The 24,980-nt window shown below is 34.8% G+C and overlaps 3 protein-coding genes across 5 annotated transcripts; 1 reads left to right on the top strand and 2 right to left on the bottom strand.

Moving 5' to 3' along the window:
- Positions 1-2,770: 2,770 nt before the first annotated feature.
- On the top strand, positions 2,771-6,997 carry LOC140014485 (probable serine/threonine-protein kinase PBL25). Its single transcript, XM_072065375.1, has 5 exons — positions 2,771-3,636; positions 4,175-4,371; positions 4,547-4,736; positions 5,141-5,532; positions 5,704-6,997. The coding sequence occupies exons 1-5, from the start codon at positions 3,534-3,536 to the stop codon at positions 6,670-6,672; spliced, it is 1,851 nt and encodes a 616-aa protein (XP_071921476.1). The 5' UTR covers positions 2,771-3,533; the 3' UTR covers positions 6,673-6,997.
- A 1,621-nt stretch (positions 6,998-8,618) lies between these two features.
- LOC113710430 (protein RESISTANCE TO PHYTOPHTHORA 1, chloroplastic) lies at positions 8,619-11,246 on the bottom strand. Its single transcript, XM_027233440.2, has 4 exons — positions 10,802-11,246; positions 9,775-9,985; positions 9,111-9,280; positions 8,619-9,037 (listed from the first exon to the last, which is right to left on the bottom strand). Exons 1-4 carry the CDS (start codon positions 11,153-11,155, stop codon positions 9,005-9,007), a joined length of 768 nt encoding a protein of 255 aa, XP_027089241.1. The 5' UTR covers positions 11,156-11,246; the 3' UTR covers positions 8,619-9,004.
- Positions 11,247-12,228: 982 nt separating this feature from the next.
- LOC113710425 (uncharacterized) lies at positions 12,229-19,474 on the bottom strand. 3 transcript variants are annotated; one of them, XM_027233430.2, is made up of 7 exons: positions 19,198-19,474; positions 17,856-18,500; positions 15,424-16,188; positions 14,654-14,712; positions 14,232-14,575; positions 13,825-14,108; positions 12,229-13,668 (listed from the first exon to the last, which is right to left on the bottom strand). In XM_027233430.2, the coding sequence occupies exons 2-7, from the start codon at positions 18,492-18,494 to the stop codon at positions 12,406-12,408; spliced, it is 3,354 nt and encodes a 1,117-aa protein (XP_027089231.2). In that variant the 5' UTR covers positions 18,495-18,500; positions 19,198-19,474; the 3' UTR covers positions 12,229-12,405. The 3 variants fall into 3 exon arrangements, with proteins under 3 accessions (XP_027089231.2, XP_027089233.2, XP_027089232.2); XM_027233432.2 differs by having other exon boundaries at positions 14,232-14,572; XM_027233431.2 differs by lacking the exon at positions 19,198-19,474 and adding an exon at positions 19,114-19,138.
- Positions 19,475-24,980: the final 5,506 nt, after the last annotated feature.

Genomic DNA, 24,980 nt, shown 5'->3' with positions numbered 1-24,980 from the left:
ATATTATAGGAGAACATTATACATTTCTGCCTAGCTAGTGTCTTATAATGTTTGTATTTTGTGTCTTGTCATGTTTGCTGTTTAGGTGCAAGCTATATATGAGCAGAAGTATCCAGTCAAAAGGCTTTTTATTCTAGTATAATTACAAGTATGTATGGATTATTTTCATTTAGAAATTGCTGGATAGAAATTGGAGTGAATTCATACTGATACATTTATTTGTTTTCTTGCGTCCACCATTAGATGGATGGATGGATACAATTCAAGATATCACGCTGGAGATAGATGAGATGTTCTCAATTCTGATTTCTCTTTCTAAATATAGAGACGCAAAAAAACGTCATTTATCAACAATAGGTACATCGAATCATGTGAATTCTATAATCTGCATCTTTTAGTTATGGACTTTTTTTTTTTTTTTTTTGGGGAAGGTGGGGGGGTGTTTGTGTTGGGATGATTGTATAGTACAATATAAGAAAATTTTATACTGAATGGGACATACGACTTGACGACAGAAATAAATTAAAAGATGACTCATATCATTAATTTTAGGAATTCGCATATTTGTATCCATCGTTTTCCAGTATCGTTATTTTCAATTGCTTTTATAGCTGGATTATTTAATATATTAGTTAGGCCTTTTTAAAACATATTAATTGTATTCAAATAAGATGTGGATTCGGTGTTTTTTTGTTAATTCTTTTTGTAAAAAATAATTTTGCGCAATTCCGCATGAAACTTGTGAACGGTAATGACACATTTTTCTTCAATTTTTTTCTGGATTAGCATCAATTTGAGAAATATGCATGGTTTTCAATTCTTATACTTAATTTGATCAATTATTCGAATTGTTACTTTTTGAATAAAACGAGTTAAATATAAAGTATAAATAACTTCAAGAGCTCCTAAACTATTTTAATAGTCAAGTTTTGGCTCTCTTATCTGTTCCAAATCGTAAATTGAACCCTTATCTTTTTCCATCATTTGATCCATCAACTTTTGGAATTAGATCCATCAGCATCAATGTCGGAGATAGATTAATGAAGAATAAAAAATTGACGCTGTTTTATCTTTTTTATCTGTTGAAGAATAAAAAATTGACACTTATTTTAGGAAAAATTGTTCAAAACGTTCCTCACATTTTATAAAAAGACTTTTTTCCCTCACTTTTAAAGGTGTATTTTTACGTCCCTTACAAATTCACATTGGTCAAATTTGATCCCTACCTAGATTTTCGACTAGTTTTTGGTCGAAATTCATCACATGTCTTGCATGTGATCATTTTTCAGGAACAAAATTATCAAATTAAAATTTATATAATCTGATCTATAATCTCTTACATTTCACAAAATGAATTGTTTCGTCCCTCACATTTCATAAAATAAATTTTTTAATACCTCATATTTCACAAAATGAATTTTTTCATCCCTCATTTACCATGTGTATAAATAGTTTTTTTTTTAAATCTACGTATATATCTATTTGATTTCACTTGAATAGTACAAATAGCATGTAATATATCTTTATTTGATTTCATCTAAACAGACTAATTGTAATTGTATACATGCTATTCAATAGATATATACATGGGTTAAAATCTAGTAATTTTGTTTTAAACCCATATATATATTTATTTGATTTCACCATGTAAATCTATTCAATATTTGTGGTTTTTCTCTTTTGGTAATAATTCATTTATTGAGTTATGTAATAATACCATCTAATTAATCAGTTCTAATTTGAATTCTATAATCACGCTAACAAATTACGGTTTAAATTTGAAATTTTTATTCGCCACCTTTAATACCAACAGTTGAATTTTTTGCCTTGTGATTGTCTTAAAATTTGAAAGTATCAATAACTTACTTCTTTTTGTTATACTTTTCCTTTGTTTATTTTTTCTGTCCAAATTTAATTCGATATAAACACTTGATAATGTTAAGAATTAAATTTTTTTTTATTTTCAATTTTCAAGTAAAAGGAAATCAACATGAGTGAAAAACTAACAATTTTTTTAAACTCTTGTATATATATATTTAATTTCACCTCAACAGTACGTTCAAACGAAATCAAATAGAGATATATTATATGTTATTCGTATTGTTCAGATGAAATCAAATAGATATATACGTGAGTTTTAAAAAAAAGTTATTCGTACACATGATTAATGAGGGATGAAAATTTTATTTTGTAAAATATGAGGGATGAAAAAATTCATTTTGTGAAATGTGAGGGACGAAACAATTCATTTTGTGAAATGTAAGAGACAAAAAAAATTCGTTTTGTGGAATATGAGGGACTATGGATCGGATTATGTAAATTTTGATTTGATAATTTTGCCCTTCAAAAATGATCACGTGCAAGGCACGTGGTGGACTCCGACCAAAAACTAGTCGGAAACGTAGATAGGGACCAAATTTGATCAATGTGAATTTGTGAGGGATATAAAAGTACACTTTTAAAAAATGAGAGACGAAAAAAGTCATTTTGCAAAATGTGATATACGTTTTAACGATTTTTCCTTTTTTTATTATTCATGAGCCAATTTGAGACTAAAAATAGACAAAAGACTAAAACTCGACAAATGAATTAATTTAGGGACCCCCTAAGTAGTCCGATGAAATACAAACTAGATCAACTTTTTGCCAAAACTGGCTAGCTGCCCTAAAGTGTTTCTTGATTACTACACCTCTTTTGATATATAAAAAAGTTTCTTGCAACAAAGTATGGTAACATTGTGGACACTGAAAATAGACAAAAATAAGAAAGATCAAACTACACTGTGGACGGACGCTGGTGGAGCTGACCACTTCATCATGATCATCAAATAAAATAGCTAGTGATCCCACTCCCACTTAATACAGAACTAGAAGGAGAAGTTTCATGGCACCGATTGACCATTGTTAGGAGGACCCAAAGCTGAAAGGCTCAACAGAAATATTGATGTTTTTTAGCCATTGCCACAAAAGTCACAAAACTCCCGAAGATAAAAAGAGAAAGAGAAAAAAGGCCAATACATAAAAATGTGCCATTAAAATCTCCCCCTTTTTCTACGGAATAATATGATGAGAAACTCCAACGAAAACTCTCCACGCAATGCCTTCTCCAACAACATGGAGTTTGTCTCCCCAATTTCCATATGATTTTTTTCTCATATTCCGCCTTCTTACAACACCTCCTCTCCTGGTCAGGGTCCTTCAACATCCTGGAGGACCCTCCTCCTCCACCTCCTCCTCATTTTTCTTCCTCTTCCTTCTTTGTGCCCCGCCTGCCCTGTCGACTCCTCCGACCTTTCCTGATCATTTGTACATTATTTTCTAAGTTTCTTGTTCATCCTTTGAATCAGCAGAAAAACCCGATAATTCCAAAAAAAAAAAAAAATTGTTTTGTGTGAATGGTTCGTAATAAGCCTTCGAGATTGATTATGTAATTGTTTTTGGAATTTCGGAGGCTGTTGATGAACCTTTCTCTCTATTTTTTCCTTTTTTGGATTTTTATTTTTTTATTAGAATTGTTTTCGGAGAGCATCAAGAATGAATTGCCTCCCATGTTTTTCAAGTAGGAAATCAGACAACCAAGAGAATGAGGAGGTCCCCGTCGCTCAGGTCAAAGAAGCACCTCCGCCTCCTCCCTCTGGTGGGCTCTTTTCTCTTGCATTTGCAAGTTTGTGTAAAATTTTCTTCTTCAATATAATCACTCTGATTTGCATGCATGCATGCATGCATAAAGTTTTAGAATTGTCATTTTCCCTGAGGTAATAAACTAAGTTTAAGAGGGTCAAGGTGTCCTTATCTGGATTAGGAATGAGACTGAACCTCTGAGGACTTTATAATTTACTTTCAAGCTACTCTAGTAGGTGAGGCAGAAAATACAAAATCAAATGTTTGGGCAGTTTTCAGCAGTGAGGGCAGACTGCAATTTCTCCTTTCAGTTGTCATTAGTACGTTAACATTGACCTGGCCTCCCTACAGGTTTTCAATAATTCCAGGGGTGCCGCGTTTTTTTTTTTTGTTTTTTGTTTTCCAGAGCCATTTTATCCATAAATTTTCCCAAGATCGCAAAGCAAAATTATGTCGAAAACTGTGAGAGCTAGATGGGTTTAAGAAATGCAGTACAGGAAATGAATCTGGCAATATCTGCGATTTCTCTGATTACTTTTTTCCCCCTGTTTCAGTTAATAATACACAAAATTTACCTGTGGAAGCCAAGAATGCCAATGATGTCCCTGTTACACCAGAAACTGCGAATAGCGGGGCACGGACATTTACATTTCGTGAGCTTGCCATGGCAACGAAGAATTTCCGGCAAGAATGTCTACTAGGTGAAGGTGGATTTGGAAAAGTATACAAGGCAACCCTTCAAAGTGGAGAGGTAATGTCGACCAAAACTTTCATCACCATCGTAAATCTTCGACAGGAATTTGAGTTATCCCTTATCAGAAGCATGTGAGCAAGGAAAAACAGAAAAGAAATAGCAAGGGATTGCTCTTGAAATTTTTCGTTACTTCATTTTTTGCAATTTTGATTTCTCCGTGATTCTTTAATAGGTTGTGGCGGTGAAGAGACTGGACAGGAATGGAACACAAGGGAATAAAGAGTTTCTTGTTGAAGTTTTGATGCTGACTCTCCTTAAGCATTCAAATCTTGTTAGTCTGATTGGATATTGTGCTGATGGGGAGCAGAGACTTTTGGTGTATGAATATCTACCGACTGGCTCACTAGAATCCCATTTACATGGTATGTCAATTCACATCTTTGTCTCCTAGTTTGCTTCTCTTTTAACATGATCACGTCGTTAAGTTTACATGGCTGAAATAGTTCAGGCAGATGGTTGACCCCAACATTCATCGTGTAAAAAGGAAGATACTCAGGTAAATTTAATCTGCCGGCAATTGGGCCACTTAACCTATCCTAATGAAATCATGATGTAGCTTAATCAGCTGATCTAACGACAGCCTGTAGATCCTAGTGTATCCAAGTACTTTCTTCCATCAACCTCACAGATGCCTTTGATTTCTTCCCAACACCCGGTAACAGTAGGCTACCATTTTAAGCTTTGACATATGCATTAAGAATCAGCTCTGAAATGTACCTATTTGGTTGCATACTTTGATACATCACTGGATATCACTTTCTTGCAGACTTGACGGATGATAAAAAGCCACTAGATTGGCAAACCAGAATGAAAATAGCTCTCGGAGCTGCTCAAGGACTTGAATATTTACATGAGAAGGCCAACCCTCCTGTCATATATCGTGATTTGAAATTGTCAAATGTTCTATTAGATGGAGACTATAATCCAAAACTCTCGGACTATGGGCTTGCCAAGCTAGCACAGGGAGATACTAAGACGCATATATCACCGAGGGTTATGGGAACTTATGGTTATTGTGCTCCTGAATACGAAAGATGTGGTGAACTTACAGCGAAGTCAGATGTTTACAGTTTTGGAGTTGTTCTCCTTGAATTAATCACAGGACGTAGAGCTTTGGATACTACAAGGCCAGCAGAGGAGCAAAATTTAGTTAGCTGGGTAAACATAATCCTTGACCTTACTTCTATGGTTAAATTTATTTGTCTATCAAGGAAGAAGAAACTGTGAAAAATATGATCTCTACCTGTTGGTTTCCACAAGCATCTTCACTGGGACTTAAGTCGTAATCCAGAGCAATCTGATTTGTGCATAATGTTTGTCATTTAACAGGCACAACCAATTTTTAAGGATCCAAAGAGGTTTCCAGAGATGGCAGATCCACGTCTCGAAATGAAGTTTCCAGAGAGAAGCTTAAACCAAGCAGTTGGGATAGCAGCAATGTGTCTCCAAGATGAACCAGCTGTTCGTCCATTGATTGGTGATGTTGTAGCTGTCCTCAGTTTCCTTGCAGTGGCTCCTCCAGAGGAGCCCGTTCCTGCTAAACTATCAGCTCCAAACTCACCGTCTGAGGTGAAACAGCCAGATGAACATAAAGATCAGCATCACAGCAGCAGTGACAGCTCAGATCATGACGATGAAGAAAGTGAGGACGAGAGCAAAAGCATTTCGGATAATGAGTCCCGTGGGAGTCAAAGTAGTTCAGATAGTGAGGGTGGAGGTAATTCTGCAAGTAAGAGTAAGAAATTTTCAAAACAGAGTTCGAGTTCAAAGCACAAGATGAAGATTAAGGAAAAGATGGATGGTACAAAATCTGGAAGACAAGGTTCAAGATCACACAAGAAAAAAAAGGTAAAGGATGGTAAGGGAAGTACTAGTTTCAGTTCAAGTAGCAGCGGAAGTTCTCGTCATAGCTCAAGGAGTAGCAGCGCTGCCGCAGGCCCAAATGAAAGTATTCCTGTTAATTCGACGCTGACAAGCATTGAAGAATCTCAAGATGGCAGTGCTGAATCCAGTATAGAGCGTGGCAGATTTGAAGAATCATTCTCATGGAGTATTGGTTCAAGTTCAAGATTCGATTCCAGAAGTGGGAGTAATTATGTAGATTCAGGATTTAACAGCAACAACGATTTATATAATACTAGTCTTGATTCGAAAATGAGGACAGAAAGCAGCATGGGATGCAAGACTGAAAGTAATAATTCTTATTCAAGACAAAGCAGCCATTCGGAATCTGAGGATGAAAGTTTTAGTCCATTACACTATAGCGATGATGAGGTTGAATATGAAAACAGATCCTAGTAGGAAAAACAGAATCATGACCACCATCGCATCCATCTGGATTATACAATTCCACACTTCCTTGTGTTGCTGTCCATATGATTAAATCAGAACTTTTCTCATTTGTCAATTTGGATATCTATGTTAGGGATGGGCAATCCATAATCGGTTCTTTCGTCCCGTTAAAACTATGATCCACGAAGCAGGAGTTTTAGTTTTTTATCCACTATTTAGTATTTTGTGTTTGCTATAGTTTTAGGAACCTACTGTCAAATTGCTTAGTCAAAAACTGAAACTCTCAGATGAATTCAGCCTCCATAACAACTTTGACATGCTACTTTCTTTCTTTCTTTTGGCACATGAAGGCGGGTGAAGTAGAAAGGTTCGGGGAGACCCCTGATTTGGTGTCGGACGTTGGATTTTTGGGTCTAAACATGCTTGCAAGATCACAGCTGAGGTCCATCTTTATTCATTTGCAAGACGACAACCATTGAAAAGAAATTTTCGGTCTCTTATATGTTATGGCTAGATTAGTCATCTTATGTGAAGGTTTTCTCTCCCTAGTCCCTAGTATCTGCAAACCAAGAACTGACACTCTCAAGGTGGGAAGATCGCAATAAAACTTGCGCTTAAATACAATTGTTCTCAGGTTAGATGAATCCTACACATCTGCAAATAGAGATTTTGGCATCTGTTACCGAATTTTACAGTGCATAAGAAGGACCAAAAATTTAAGAACATTCAACTCAGAAAAGAAATCTGAAGATGGTTCTAAAACAGGAACAATTGACATTTGATAGCGGAAGGCCAAGAATGAGAAAGGAGGGCGGGTCCTGGAAGCTGTGAATCTGTACTTTATTTGGAAAATGAATTTCCAAATAGCACAAGAACTTAATATTTCATTCGGTTCCTAAGTTGACAAGGATTTGTAGGGCTTTGACAATATTTAGCTGAGACTCTTCTATCAAAAGAACTTCTTTTATGTGCAAATGTCAGAATCCTGCAGCTCCTTTGATGACCTACCCACAGCTGTGCAGCTGAGGATTAGTTTTTTGCACCATCTCAAACTGGATGAACCCATCGAAAATCAAATGAAAGCATGTATCGAACCTTCTGGAGGTATATGCAAACTGTCAGCTGCTAAGTGAGATGAAGTAGTCTATATACAATGTGAAGGCACAGTGGGATGAAGTGAAAGTGCTTCCTTTACTTTAGAGCTTAAAAATTCCTGGAGAGCTGAAAAAATCGAATTCATTTTGATCAAGGAAGATGATAGAGAGGCTGATGTCAAAAAACTATATGCTTGACCGTTGAGCTATTAGGCTAGCAGTAATGACCAGCATCTTCTGATCTACTCTCAACAAAAATGCAACAATGTCTGTCTTCTAAATTGTAAGTCTATTCCAATATATTTCTTTGGTTTAATTGTCTACACTGTAATCTTCAAGTTGCACCTGGATATTCAAGCGGTGGCTTCAGCGTTGTCAAATAATTCTTAATGTAAACTTCTTTCTTCCTTTCTGGTCTAAGTACTAAAAAAGGTGGCATATTACTTTCCATAGTGCAAATGTTGCATCTCTTTACAGCCTTAAAAGATTTGGATACTGAACAATGAGATCATTCCAACTAAAGGAGCTTGTTAAGAAACTAAGTCCCTAATCATTCTCCCAAAGGCATTGAAGAATAAGTTAGCAAGATGTTGGGCCACTTTACTCCTCCACAACTGCTTTCCATCTTTCATGCCTAGGTTCTTTCAACAAACTAATCATCACACACAATCAAGTTCAATGAAGCTATTATGTAATTTGCTCCAGCATTCCCTTTTACAGATGTCATAAAAAGTGGTAAAAATCTCAAATTGGTTTATTCCTCCTCAATCTAGGTAAGATAAGCATTCTTGCAGATCCATGTCTGGCTACCTTATAGCTGAAAACTTGTCCTTCATTTACTTAAATATTCAATGGCAATGATGTTAATAAAAAATTCATTTAGAAAATTAAATAGCCGCTTTACATCTCTAGAACCATTTGTATCAGTCACCATCCTGAGAGAAAGTCAGAAAGTTATTATGTTCAACTAAAAATAAAGACATATGATACACAACTAAAATATCTGTACACCAACCACACTTGTTTTACAATGTAGCCTTCTTAAGGAGTTAAGGTAGCAGTCAACTTCATTTTGTCCAAATAATGCAAAACTTGTAGATACACTTTATAAAATATAAAGTGGTTCCTTCATTTGCTATCATTAAGGCTTATGATATCTGAACTGGTCTGAACCATTAGCTGTAATACTTGAGATACATCTAGGCAACGAGCTAACCAATCAAAACCAAAGAAGCCACTTCATGTTACTCCATCTCTGCTTTTTGAAGCAACCCCATCTGCACAAATTATATATTTACACAAGAAGAAAATGAAACCTATTAGAGATGGCAAAGTTTAAGAAACAAGTACCTTCCATGCATACATCCCAAAGAAGGCTATGGTATCGGCAGACCAAACAACTGCAAATGATTTCCAGAAGAATGGGATTAAAACATTCAAGAGCGGGATTAGCAGAAAGAGATAATTGAGGGCTTCTTTCTCATTTTTTGAGCAGTCTCGTGCCCGGAGGGAAGGAATAGCTGCAAAAGCATGAAATTGACCTCTTTAACAGAAGTAGCCAAAACTGGTCACTCTTATAAAGCTGGAATATCTCCCATCTAGGAGCTTATCATGTCTGATCACAAGCATGGTACATCTTTTATTTTCCTCTTTTTCTTTACAAACACATATAAACTGATGGTTACCTCCATTAATTAGTAACCTTCTGCCATAATATGGCTAGTCCTAAAATTAATACATCTTCCAAATACTTTTCCCATACAATAGATAAGCTGCTTGAAGATTATTACACAGTCAGCCGGAAAAATGGAAATGAACAAGAAGTAAGAAGCATAACATTGCATATGACTGAAGTCTTTGGAATGTCCCTCTCTGACCAGCAATGCAATTTAGATAACTAAGCACCATATAAGGAAACTTTTATCATTAAGCATCAAAAAAGAAAGAAACAATCTATCGTGTAATACATTTCTATTTTAAAAAAATTATTGTTATTGGAATGAGTATTGCTTACTGAACATCCAGATGGACCACATCCCCATTAGTCTCCATATGTCTGGCTCATTAGAGGGGAATATCAGATTAAAAGACAGAGCTCCTCCTAGCAACATTGAGACATAACCTTGCACCTCAAAAACAGTATATAGAATGGTTCCAGGTACAGCAGGATTTTTGGTAGCAACAGAAGCCCTAGGTGCAAAAGTTGCTGCAGTCTTTTGGACAACCTTTCCAAAAAAGTCGATCATCGTATAAAATTTCTATCTTTCCTAAAAGTTATAGTAAGATATGCAGAAAAGAAGAGTAGATGAAAATATAAAACTTATTGAAGCTGAAAAGCAGTAATATTAACTTCAACAGAAATAACTTTTATGCCACCAGACAATCAAGTGGCTAGTATTGCTCAGGGGACTATATAAACATTAGGTGCATATTTTCATTCCAGACTCTAAAGAATAGTTGACACAGTCGCACAAGTGAATAACAACAAGCAGAATGCATCAAAATTTAAAACAACACAACCATCATTCTCATCATGCCAGCATAGAGTAGCTATTGACTTCCTGATATCTGAACGCTACAGGCCTGGTAGGTGCTAAAGAACCAAGTATAATATTTCCTTGTGCAAGATTGTTATCAACAGTTCATGGAAATCCTCCAAGCTAATTAGCAGGAGTTGTTAATTCCTTTTGGAAATTGTAGGATTAGTCTACAACTTTTAGGAAGAGATAAATATAGACTGCTATGTATAAGAAGTGTGGATAAAAACATTGAAATTAGGATAACTTTTCTCCTAAACAAAATCGCCCCATTACTGATAACCACTTAAGGGCTCATCTGTCTCACAGACCAGATGAGAAAGTGAGAAACCTGTTAATCCAGCTATTACAATTTACAGAAGCCCAGGTTTAATAGTCCTGTCTAAAACATTTGATTCACACCTAAACTAAATCTTAATGCATCCAAGAAAAGAAACAAATATATGAACTGGGAATTGCCAGTAATAATTCAAATCAAGAGAAACCATTTTGAGAAAGACTCACCTTTTTAAGGTCCTTATCGAGTAGAGGAGCACCAGTGCTTGAACTGTTTCTTTCCCCTTCCTTTTCTGGCAACTGGGCTACTTCTTTTCCATTGAATTCTTGCACTACTCTCTCTTCTTCTTGGGAAGAAGAAGAAGAAGAAGAAGACTCCTCCTCCTTGAGTGCTATCTTTGTATCCGACGGCCCATTTGAACTACCGGTTGAATGCAGGCTGAATCTTTTGGATGGAAGCTGATGCGAACTAATCCAACCCTGGTTTCTCAAGAATGATGCAGAGATTAAGCGAGGCTTTAAATCTTGACAATTTATATAGTTACAGTGACAAAGAGACGTTGATAATGATAAGCTGCTCATTTTTTTCCTTCTTTTGTTGATGATTTTGCTAAGGCTAACTTGAATGTGAATATCAGAGTGAGATATCACTTAGTGCTAACTGCTAACTAACGAACTCCAGCCATGATTTTGCGGTTGAGCCATGGGGCGCCACTACGACGACGTATGATGAAGTAATTCGCATTTCTGCAAATCACTATTATTGACCCTCTAAAAAATTTTCAAACACCTGCATTTAAGTGAAGTTTACTTAACCATCTAAAAAGGGTATTTAAAAAAAAAAAACCTCTAAAAAGGATTATAAGTATGCTCTCCTCTCATTTTCTCTTTTTTTCTTTTTTTTTTTTTTGGTAAACCTTTGTTGTAAAACCCAAAAATTCAACGCAGTTGATAGAGACATTAATCAAGTGATAATTTTTTTTGTCATTTTACCTTTTACATTTTTCTTTAAAAAAAGAAAAAGGCAAAATGCGAAAGGGTAGGGAGGGTGATAATTAAACTAATAAAGGTGGGTTTGATAAAATTGAAATTTGAAATCTAAAATCTAAATTCTGAATCCATGAAATTATTGAATTGTTAAATATTAAATAGAATATATTTGAGTGTATATCATATTTAGTGATAAATGAATAGTTTATCAATAATTTTTTCGAGCAAGTTTTGCCTAAAAAATTCAGTACTACTTAATTAATTCAGATATTTAATTTTTAATTATCAAATGCATCCAAACATGTTAAGATATGAATTTATTAAGTTTAAACGCTGAATTGAATTATCAAACACGGCCTAAGATAATAAACAAAGACCCTTAACTACTAGCCTAGTGAATTATTGTCTATTCAGTACTCACCTGTTGGCTGATAATTAAGCCAAGAAAGATGTAGTCCGACTGACTTTTTCTAATCTGGTTTTTAAGTGAAAATCTTCCCCCCTTCAAATTGAGAAGGACAAAACAAAAAGGGAGTCCACCCAACGCTCGATGGGGCTGTCTAAATTTCCAAAAAGCAAGCTTATCAAGGAACTGCCTGGGACATAAAGAACCATTGCTCTAGCTTCCTACCCAAAAAAAAAAAAAAAAAAGAGAACCACTGCTCTTTTGTTAATGGCTGCTCTACCAAAGATTTTATTTACTTAGAACTACATTGAATAATAATCAAAGAATTTTTAGCTTAAGAAAACTACAGAATCCTTCCTCAACCCTACAGATGAGTACAGACCAGCATCGATCTTCTTAACTTTTATCATGAATCTACTAAAAACTAAATCTGCAGCTAAACCTTGGCGTTATGATCATCAGAAATAGTCTCCTCTGAAGACGTATCACTGTCAATGATGATCAGGTCCTGTTTGATACCAGGATTCTGCACTTCAGCTTGATTATGTTCTAACACAAATGGGAAGTTGCCATTATGAGCTCCAGCTCCTGCTTGTTGCTCGACTCTTTCTGCAACGGTGCGCTTGTTGCTTATTCGATAACTTGGCTCATGATGAATTCCTTTGGCATCAAGAAAAGGTTTCTTTACCCACTGCCTTTCAACAGAACCTACAGATGAGTTATCTGACGGCAGAACCGTCTGAGGAGATCTCAAAGGGATTGAGACTACTTCTCTGAGCCAGTGAGGCAAATTTCCCCCGATAGCCATACAAGTTGACTGATTGGCACCAAAAGAACATTCGACATCCAGCATTGCATTGTTTTGAAGCATAGCTCTCCTGCGGTTTTCCCTGCAGGAATACATTGTCCTCGTGTTTGTTGCAGCTTTTTGAAGTTGCCAAGGTGCATTAGTTTGCACATTGAAATAATTAAAGAGTGGTCTTTTCTGGACACTGCCATTTGGCTGGGAATATACATCTCCAAGTGAAAGTTGAACATCATCCACCAAATTTTCTTTTCCAGTCTTGGAATGCCAAAAGCTATCCACACTGTCTTGGAAAATATTGGGTGTTCTCGAATGTCTCCCTCTGGCAGTAGGCATGGTATTGAAAAGCTTAGATTGTTCCTCTTCCCACTGCGCAGCAAGTTCCTTGGGAGTCCTCCATGGACAAAAGTGCAGCCTCGGATCCCTTAACATGACATCCCAATTTCCTCTTCCATACCTCCTGATGCCAACCCAAAGAGAATCTAGCTCTTCCTCTGACCACATTCTTGGAGAATCATACGATTCTAGACAGCTGCCTCTCTTTCGCTTCGGCATTCTTGCTCTACTGACAATATTATCTAGCACCATCTTGTGTCTTCTATAGGATGATGTCTGATGTGGAAATTCAGGCACTGTATCTTGAGCAAATTCTTTTGATTGAATGCCAATATTAGGCCGCTGAGATGAGGTGGAACTGTGATCATGACCATCATTTATCAGTTCCATGGGCAGAAATAAACCAAGAAAGAGTGAAGATTTTGTTGCCGAAAGTCTCGTCTGGCTCCTGCTCTCCGTCAGACCAACAGTCCTTTCTTCAGAATCAGCACAAGCTGTAACATATTTATGCGTCTTCTTTGATTGGAACATATCATCAGATCTATCCTCTGGAAATAGCTGAAAAAAGATACCAGATTGCCTATTTTTAAGCACCAAACTCTATTTCGCCTACTGAAAAGGAAATGACTAACAATTTTTAACGTATGACAACAAAATCATGTAATAGATGTTTTATCTAATAACTGGTTCTTGAAACTCAATAATCCCACCAACCTGTAGACAGTTGTTTTTCAGTCCAAATACTGGAGAAGAATTTGCTACATTATTATAATTGTGACCAACAGCTTCCTCAGAAAGGAAACCATCTTCTGGTAACTGTGCCTGGTGAAGTGGATGTTTTTCCCCAACTCTCTCACAGAGCAACTCCAAGCGTTTGTTTCCTGGAGACTCATCTTTAATAAGCATAGTATGACTTCCACTTTGTGAGTTCAGCAAACCACAGAGTGGCTGTTCTTCATGGATAGATGCTGTACCACACTCCTCTGTACCATGAGAATCTATAATAACATGATGTTAAAGTTGAGTTTTAGCAAACACCAACTAAAACGATAGACATAGCAGAAGCGGGTAAAGAATTAAATAAAACTAATCCACCTCAAACATGATTTAGAAATCCTCACCAGGAAGAGGTACAGATAAGTCCAGTGATACTGCAGCATGTTGGCCACGAGGAATCTCATTGGTTTTTCTTACAGTGCTCAGATCATCATAGGACAATCTTAAAGATTCATGAGCTACAGTATTTTGACAACTGAGTCTTAGAGATTCCTGAGCTACAGTATTTTTACAGTATTTTGACACTGGTTTGCAAGAAAGGTCATCAGCCGAATCATTTGATAAGTTTCCTGAACAACCTATAGGACCTTCTAGGAAGTCAACCCCAACAGAATTCTGAGCAAATACTTCCAATGTAGACTGGTTGTCCTGTGTATTTTCCAGCTTGCCATCTGCTTGCTCGAAGCTGCTAAATAACATACAAGAGGATGAATTCACATGACTACTTGGTAGAGTAGAAACATTTCTACGACAGTTTGAAGCTTACTTCGCATTTTCAGGAGATAATCTAGAGGTATATGATTCTTCAACTTCTCTGCTTGCCATCTGTTGAAGACCAGCAAACTTATTGAACTCAACAAGAAAGCATATGTACCATTGAGCAGAATCAATCGACTACTAGCCTCTTTATTCTCCCTTTCCCCATAGAGTTACCACAATGAATCAATGAAAGCAACAAAATTCACAATAACAGGAAAGTTCAGCTACAGCAAATTAAGACTACCCCAGACCGTATGACTGCAACACATTGTCAGAACATCTTTAAAACAAATGTTACAGATATTTTGGTGTCATGTTGCTAAATATGAGCCGATAAGAAGTTGTGAAGTGTGAATAGAAATCACATGTTCCTTCCATCTTTACCAGAGGACTTAATTTAAAACATTCATGCTTCAAACATATCATTTACACTTAAAATATCTAAGAAATCGAATAATGACTCAGAACCAAACTCTCCGTTAGATTCCTCTAATGTGGAACTGAATTCTTGGCTGAATAAAATCTTAATAGGAAATGCATACTATTACCACAATCACCTAAATACAAAATCACTGTCAGTTCCATTTGTTAATGCAAAATACCTGTCTTCACTTTCTAGAAAAAATAACTATTTTCAAGAATAGCCTGTCAAGTTGCTTACTTGACTCCACACAAGATTACCACCGTAGAGGCTCCAAATTTTGCAAGTGAGCATCACCTTGTGTAAAGAGAGAGGGGGGGAAGAAAAGAACAGCTACTTCAAAAGTGATAACGTACTTTTTCATGATTTGCATCAAAGGCAACCCTCCTGTTAAGATTCTCCTCCGATGGGTTCGTATTCACTAAAATATGTTTTGAACCACTTTCAGGAGGCGTTGCTTCCCCAACAGATGCAAAGCCTGCTGACTTTGACCCTGTAAATTCCAATGAACAATCCTCTGCAACTCCCAAGGTGTTTTGCATATGTAGCCCATCCACATCTTTTTTCCGCTTGCATCTTCGATAAAAAGTAATTAGTGGAGAGCTCAATTTGCTTTGCAGGGTTCCAGAGGCACTCAAGCTACTGGGTTTATCTTCAACAGGCAAACAAGTTTCTTTCAGAGTAAATTTGTCCAATTCACTGGCAATCTTGTAGCCACCAGCATAATCTTTTTCAACCGATGATTTCAAGCTGACCTGATGTGTTTCACTTCCAGAATTGCAATTTGCAGAAGAAGGAATGGAACATTTCATGGTAGGTCTATTGCGACATATAGAGATAGATTTAACAACTGAATATGAGGCTTCTTTGATACTAGCTGACTTTCCAGGAGTATGTAAATCTGCAGAGAGTTGGTCGCCAGAAGCATTCTGAAAGATGCCTTCTCTCGGACTCGCCTCCAATACTGCATGAGAATCAGCGTCCAACTGTCTCATATCGTGTACAAGCAGGTTTTTATCCTCTTCTATGCTTGCCTTTTCAGCAGATACACAGAAATTTTGCCGTTTGATGTAACCAGAGTACTGCCTTTTTCCTTCAGAAGAATGCTTCAAGAGATAAAACTGCAAATGGTAATAAAATATCAGTTGAACATTTCTCTTGCCAGCACAAATTCTGCATATTTATGTCTATTGCCAATAGAAAAGACATGAAAGGATAAGATGCATTAGGAGGATCAAGACATTCTACAGCATCCATGAAATGGAAGCCACAAGCGACACTCAGATCAGGAAATATACAAGAAGACCAATGTTAGGGTAACGAGCCAAACTAGGGAAATCAGCTTGATGTCAAGTGAACTCCATTAAAGATGATGAAGAGTCCAGCTTTAGTCCCAGGTTCCCAATTAAGCATTAGTTTCTGTTTGTCTGTTCACGTAATTCTTGGTTGTCAATATGACATGTTTGTAAGCATTTTACAAATCAAACTTATTTGAGGTTAATAAGTTCTGGGACAGAGGACACCTGGCCCTATTTAAAAAAACTACCCTTCACATTGATTAGTGTCCTCCTTTATGCATACAGAATCCTTTATAGGTTCTAACAACTACCAAATTCCCAATTTCCCCATATCTCCACCTTCCCATCAAAAACTCAGAGTGCTGCTTGATCACTATATTGCGCAGTTTAATACATTATTATCTTCCCTATTGCAGAACGTATAGAAGAAAAGAAAAAAAAGAAAAAAGAAAATATTCCTTTATTTTCTAAAGATGAATTCAGCTATTGCTATCTTTTTCCTAAGGGGTTTAAGCCAAGGGAAGTGATAAGGTGAAAATGGTAAATGAGATTGCTCCGCAACTCTTGTGAACAGTCACCTTTCTCTACAGTTGGCAAGCCGGTTTTTACCTAATATAATGTGCTGAAGACCAACCACTGTAAGACCAATAACAAAGAAGACAAAGAATCCTCACTACTAACACCTTCAATCTTGTGAAATTGAATCTCCATGTACACACAGATAAAAAAAAAAAAAAAGGCCAACCAAATTACATACAAACAGTTCAGAGTTCAATCCCTCACACGGCAGAAGCAGAAGTTAGGACCCAAAGTTTCAAACTAGCTTCACAGAAGACTGGTTCTCAACAACCTCTCCCACTTTCACTATCTCAAACAGTTTCATACTTTCTTCTCATTGAGTGGTGAGGACAATAACTGCATACTGAAAGTTTAACAAAAGACATACTTTTCACCATCATGTGATCAAAGGTAGAAAGCGTGGGCATTCATCATTGAAAAAATGCAGAGCACTTTGGAAAGGAAACAAAAAACCAAACAGCGAAACTCTTATCTACTCAGCTGCAAAATTTTGGACTAACAAAGTTGCTTAACAAGGTCCACATCCCATTGCTAGTGAAGATATGTCAATATGCAAACTTTGGCTTACCATCGAACCATAGAAAGTAATTATAACCAAAAAGTAGCTACATAGCTATCTTTTCCCACCTGAGGGAAAGTTAAGAGGGCAAACTAAGCATGGCACATAGTAATACTGCAGCATTTTATGCTGGAAAATTTAAGTATATCAGTGAAACAAGCATACAAGACCAACCTTCTGATTGCATTGCATGAACAAGCAATAATAGTTTTGCTGCAACCCCTAAAAAAATCTCAAACTAACATCGAAACCAAAAACATCTTACTCTACCAGAGCAATTCCCACAACCACGACATGGACATACAACATGAAAAAAGAGTAAAAATTTAAACAATTGAAGATAACATTTCACCCCATCATTTCTGGCAGGACACTCTGATCTATTGTCTTCAGTTGATTCCTGTTGATTTTCTGCAGTAGGTGGGGAATCAGTCCTCGGGAATTCTGATTCATTGTCTTCAGTTGATTCCTCTTCCTTTTCTGCTGTATTTGGGGCATCATTACTAGGGCATTCTGAACCATTGCCTTCAGTTGATTCCTCTTGCGTTTCTGCCATAGTTGGGGCATCATTCCTTGGGCATCCTGATCTATTGCCTTCACTTGTTTCTTCTTGGTTTTGTGCTGTAGTTGGGACATCAGTACTTGGGCATTCTAATATATTGCCTTCAGTAGACTCCTCTAGCTTTTCAGCCTTAATGGAGGGATCATTACTTGGGCATTCTGAATAATTGCCTTGAGTTGATTCCTCATGCTCTTTTGCTGTAGTTGAGGCATTATAACTTGGGCATTCTGAATTATTGCTTTCATTTGATTCCCCTTTCTTTTCAGTCGTAGTTGAGCCATTACAACTGGGGCACCTTGCTGATGTATCAGGACTCTCGTTATTCCAAGAAAAATCCTTCCTTGATGGAGGCTTCTTACGCTTGTATGCAATCCAATGCGGTGTCCTCTGACGCTTGTATGTTAAAATGACTTTGCCTCCAGTCATCATGCATCACTACAATCATAAACAAGTTCTTTTCATAGGAAATTGCATCACAACAATTAGAAGCTGCAGATAACAAACTCACGGAAATGCAGTCATAATATCTTAACCCACAAACTTTTTGCACCTCAAAGTCCTCCATATGCATCTAAAAATCCTAATTTGTTACGATACCCAGTACAAAGAATGCAACCACACACAAAACTGTCCCATCTGACTAAAGGAAAAGCCACTATGCCATTTCTTGATCATCATACAACATGATTAAAGCCCAACTGAGAAGTATTTAGAATATCCCTCAACAAAGATAGCCTTGCACCAAAGCCCAATACCAAAGGAAAAGGAAAAACAGAAAATCCGCACAAGAAATTTCATATACCATGTCTGATTTATACCTGGCATATTGCTAACCATTAATGCAGACCAATAACAAAAGCAAGCAAGAATCTTTACCAATTCTACAGCACCATTTTATCGTTTTATAAACAATAAGGGCACAATTTAACCATAACACCACTATGAAAGAGAAAACCACAAGATAATAGCATGGTTAACAAGAAAAAAGCAACAAAATTTACAGTGGTCATGATCAAGAAGAAAACAGCAGTCAAGTCATAATTCATACTTTCAGGGCAGCAATTTACATATACAAGACCGCACTTAAGAACCCACGAGAAAAAGAAGCTCAAGAATAAGCAAAAAGACTTACCTTGAGTCTTTCAGAGGCATAAAAAAATGATAAAAAATCTTTGGCTGTTCGAAGAAATGAAAAAAAAAAAACTGAAGGAACAGAACAAATACTGCTAGCTGTTAGCTCCACCTACTAACAGTCAATCCACAGTATATCCAACTACTATTACCAGTAGCAGTGTGTGAGTGTTGTGCTTTTTGGCTTGTTTTGAATGAGAGAAAAGGACAGAGAGAGAAGAAAGAGGGGAGACAGAATTTACTGCTTTGAATGGAGAGCACAGCGGTAATGTGGTATGGTAAGACTAAAAAGTGATGAGAGAGGGAAAGAAAAAGCATGCGTTTTTCCTTTATGTTTTTCTTTTTTTCTTTTATTCTTTTAAAATTAATACTAATTGAATATTGTGTGAGTTACATTGACCTCCTTAATGTTTCTCATAATTCCATATATCGCCCATATAATTTTTGATATTGTAGTGTGATAATTTAGTTTGAGTGTTACTTCCATAAATTGCATATCATATTGACATATATTACATAAACTACTTGCATATACCAATTCAAACAAATATTTATTTTGCAATCTTTGAATTCTAAACCACAAACGTCAAGAGTTTCGCTTTTCTACTAAAAGAAAGCGTAAAATATTCCATTGAAATTAAAACACTTGATTGGCTCATAAAATAAAGCCAAAGTACTCCACTAATAAGTATTTTGAAAAAGAAGTACTAATGAAAAAGTAATGGTAACATAAATAAAGCCAAAGTATTTTGTTTTCAAAAGAAAAAGGTAAAGTGGTGTAATAGCATGCATAACGGGATATGAATTAGTAAATAATATGAGTAAGAAAGATGCTCCTTATCATATTTTTCAATTTTCTGCAACTGCATAGTCTCTTGAAGAATGTGAAGAAAAAGCATACATTTTTCCTTTGTGTTTTTCCCTTTTTTCTTTTAAAATTAATAATTAAATATTATGCGAGTTGCATTGACCTTCTTGAATGTATTTCATAATTCCACATATGGCTCATATAATTTTTGATGTTATAGTATGATAATTTAGTTTGGGAATCACTTCCATAAAATTGCATATCATGTTGATATATTACATAAACACTTTTATATACCAATTCAAATAAATATCTATTTGCAATCTTTGAATTCTAATGCACATACATTAGGCCTTGTTTGAATTGCTGTTTTCAATAGAAAATTTTTTACATTATTCAGGAACATATTTCTTATTTTTATCCCACATATATCAAATCATTGTAGAAAATTTTTTTCACAAAAATTCCTAATAATAACAATTCAAACGAGCTCCAAGAGTTTCACTTTTCTACTAAAAAAAGCGTAAAATATCTCATTGAAATTAAAACACTTGATTGGCCCATAAAATAAAGCCAAAGTATTTGACTAAATAGTTTTGAAAACTACAAAGTCTCTTGCAGAATAGAAGAAACTATCCTCAGAAAAAAAAAACTCATAAAAGAAATTACTGCAATTTTGAAAGTATTGTTGACAGTTTGTGCAATTAAAGCAAGTACATGGGGGAGCGAGAGCAATTCTTTCACTAATTGCTTTTCACAACTCACTAGTCGAAAGTCGAAACAAGTACGTCGTCGTACGTTAGATCGTCGAGCGGAGGAAGGAAAGTGGGGCCCCCAACATCGTCTGCCAGGTGTGGGGCAGGTGATGTGGACTACTGCTGCCGGGATGTTACATCACAGTCTTCAATGCTGAGGTTTTTTCTGGAACTTCTGACTGTGACTATGAGGGCACGTGAAGCGCATGTGAACCACACTGCAGCAACGGTGCCCGCCAAAGCAAAAGAGAAAGGATTTGATTGATTGAGTTAATTCTTTGTTTCGCATAGTATTATTCTTTGAATAATTACGTAGCACTTTTTATTATGTAATATATGTGAGATAAAAATATGATTAAAAATATAAAACGGTGAATTGGAAAATGTATTTATGATATAAACGAAAAAAAATTTTAAAAAAAATTTGCTATCCTAACATAGCAAAAGTATCCACTGATAGTGTATACATTTATCACGATTAAATATGTAATATAAGAGAAAATTTTAAATTCATATGAGTTATCATACATTTAATGACGATGATATATACACGATCAGTGTACAGAAGACTAATCGAATTTTTTTTTTATTGCAATTTTCTGGATTTTTGTAAAAAAATTACTGTAGCGATTTAATATATGTGAGATTAGAAGGTGATGAAAAATTGTGTCCACGAAGAACGTAACAATTTTTCAAAGCAATCCAAACGAATATAAACTTATTTTTCAAGAGGTGAAAACTGCATTCAACAAATACATTGAATATAATTTTTTATTTGTGTTAGTTTGTTTGGATAATTTATTATTTACACACATTTATTTACTTGCATCATAAATATATTTTTTAAATTATTTTTTATTTTATATATATCATATCAAAAGAATGCTAATATATTTTTTTCCAAAAATTATTCTAAATAATCTCTCATCCAAACACACTCTATCCTAAATATTTCCTCTAAGTCCCTCTCATCTATCCTATTCTTATGACTACACATTAAACTCAGTAGCAAATTTGGTAAATGTTTTAAATCATTCAAAACATCTATCACATTTTGCCACATAAATTTTTTCGTCATTTACTTTTAAATTAGCAACTTTACATCCCTTACGAAATTAAATCGATGAATCCCAAGCTAAATTTTCACCATTTTTTACCCTAAATCCATCATGTAATCCATATTTGGTCTTTTTTTAGGGGCAAAAAGATTAATCTCATTTGTAGTTTAAAAAAATGACCGGATTCATGTTTGTTTTACCCCTAAAATAGTAAGATTTGATCCAAATTATATTTATTTTTTCATAAAAAATAGGATCAGATGCAATCCATATTTATTTTTGTCACTAAAAAGTAGGATCTTATCTTTTTTTACATAAACAATGACTACATGTAGATCACGTGGTCATTTCAAACTAATAAGTGGTTAGAAATTTAGGTTGAGGTCCAAATTTACCGATTTGAATTTGTAAGAGATGAAAAATTAATATTTTAAAAGTGAATAACTGAGTAATAGATAAGTATAGTAAAAGCAGTTATGTGAACACCTGAGTGTGGAACATGAGATGACGAGCAACTGAGCGTGAAACATATATGGTTGTACGTTACTCCATCATGCAAGAGTGATATCGAAATAACAATTAATGACAGTTTTTGTTTAACACCAAACCCATCTATATCTATATCTATATGTATTCAGGAAGGGATTTTTAGCAGAAACCCTCTCAATGCCTTCTAAACTTGTCATACTTTTTTCTAGATTTTTGTATTTATTTTAATACATAAAAAAGTAGTGGGTTATAACCTATTTTATCACCAATCAATATTCCCACTATCCCACTATCACCTTATCACCAATCAATGTTTCCACTATCTCACTCCCACTATCCCACTATCTTAACTCATATTTTTGTATTTATTTTAATACATAAAAAAGTAGTGGGTTATAACCCACCTTATCACCAATCAATATTCTCACTATCCCACTATCACCTTATCACCAATCAATATTCCCACTATCTCACTCCCACTATCCCACTATCTTAACTCATCCTACAATTACTCCTACAATTACTCTTACAAATTCTTCTTTGACTGATCGATTTAATTAACTTATCGAGTTAATTCCCTCACCATCTCTCTCAGTTTCTTATTTGTTTTGGGTTCTCTATTGATTTTGTAAATGTATTGATTTTGTTTCTTTTGTGAGCAGTAGTGGAAGATATTATGTGCAGAGACTCCAGCAGAAATCAACCTTCTTGCGGCCGGCTTAATTTTCCAGGTCAGTCCCCTCTGCCTTTTAAGTATGTTTTGCTTTTGCTTTGTTTTTTGTCATGAATGATATTGCATTGATTTTCTGATCATCCATTATTTCTGAAAATTTTTTACAAAATCTTATGAACGGTTGTTTGCTTATTGTTACACTGTAAAGCAAAGATAAAAAGGTATTGCTTGCTTATATAATTGCGGATGGTATAGGTTCATGATTGAGGATTCTACTATTTCTAACATAAATTGTATATTATAAAAATTTATTTGTTTGTATTACTGAAATTTTTTTAATTATTTTTTATTGCACATTTATCACATAAAATAGGTGTTACGATAGTTATTTTCATAATTTTATTCCAAAAATGATCGTGCATGAAATAAAAAAAAGATTTTTTGATAATTAAAAAAAATAATTAAAAATGGTTTATAATTGGAGAAAAACAATTCAGATACTACTAATAACTAAGGCACTATACGCCCATTATTAAAATTGGATTAATTTTTAATTTCGTCAGAAATCCTTTTGGCAAAATTGCATTCTAGCCTTTCTTTTCTTTATCAACAATGACAATTACAACTACGTGATTCATCTATCTAGCAACAACACAATTCAACTCATGGAATAAATAGTTCATTGCTTAAAGTACTTAAACGAAAGGTTAGAGCCAAGTCCTACTTAACACCTGCAAGTAATATATTACAATTAGAAAAAAAAAAATGATTCAAGAGAAGCAAAAAACTCACCAAGCCCCTGACATATGTGCAATCGTCAAGGCACTTTTGAGCATTTAAAACTGCATTCCTTAGTTCAGGTAACCACTTCTCTGTAATTGTTTTCATTTGATTACAATGCAATTCTATTAAATTCTATTGATGCTATTTCTATATTAATTATTGTATTTTTTTGGTTAACAGTTCTCATACAATGTATCACTATTTACACATAAAATAAATACATAAACTATTGATTTTTAATTTAATATATATTTTATTTCCAGATCAAAGAAATGAAAAATCTAACTGTCCTCAAGATCGCCAGGCATCCACATCACCAATGATTTTGCGTGATCATGGTAAATATACAGTTTCTTATATCGTCATACTCATCTTACATACAGATTTTTTGGCTGCACTATCTTGCTAAATCAACTATAGATACAATACAATACAATTGTATTACAATTGTTCGATTACAATACAATTGTATTACATTCTATTGATGTTATTTATAGACAACTTAGCAATTTTATAGATTAGCAATTTATTTTATTTTATAGATTACCAATTACTACATGTACCAAAATATTTTTATATAGGGATTACTTCATTAATTATGGGTGCTAATAACAATTCAATTGGTGCGTATTTTTCATTTGATTACAATACAATTGTATTAAATTCTATTGATGCTATTCTATATTAACTATTGTATTTTTTTGTTAACAATTCTCATACAATGATAAAAAAAATTCTCATACAACCGAAAAAAGACGGTTCTTGAATGATATATACATTCTATTATATTTCAAACTATTGTTAAACAGATATTATATTTTAATTTTATTGGTAAAATTTTTTCACCTTTATTTGTTCACCATATTATTTTTTTTCCAATAATGTCAACACCGTGCATAGCACGGGTATTCCCACTAGTTGCTTATGTATTATATATAGAAAAATGAGCAAAAAAGGTCAAGTCACCCTATGACGTCCATCAACATTTTCTGGTTGATTTCAATTTCTTTGTTGGATAAAAAAGAAAGAGAGAATAATCAAATAAATTTCAATCATAATTTGGTTAAGGAGGTAAACTAATTAATCTAATATTTTACTTACCCAATTTTTAGTTTTTTTTTTGACCTTTTTTCTCTATTATTTTTACATGATAAAAGGGATTTTAGGATTGAATAAAATAGGTCGAGTCAATGTGGTTGTGTCAAATCCTTATGTTGA

This window comes from Coffea arabica, chromosome 9e (assembly GCF_036785885.1).
Source record: "Coffea arabica cultivar ET-39 chromosome 9e, Coffea Arabica ET-39 HiFi, whole genome shotgun sequence".
Classification (NCBI taxonomy): Eukaryota; Viridiplantae; Streptophyta; class Magnoliopsida; order Gentianales; family Rubiaceae; genus Coffea; species Coffea arabica.
The sequence above is the reverse complement of the archived record's forward strand: the minus strand, read 5'-3'. Positions and strand labels throughout refer to the sequence as shown.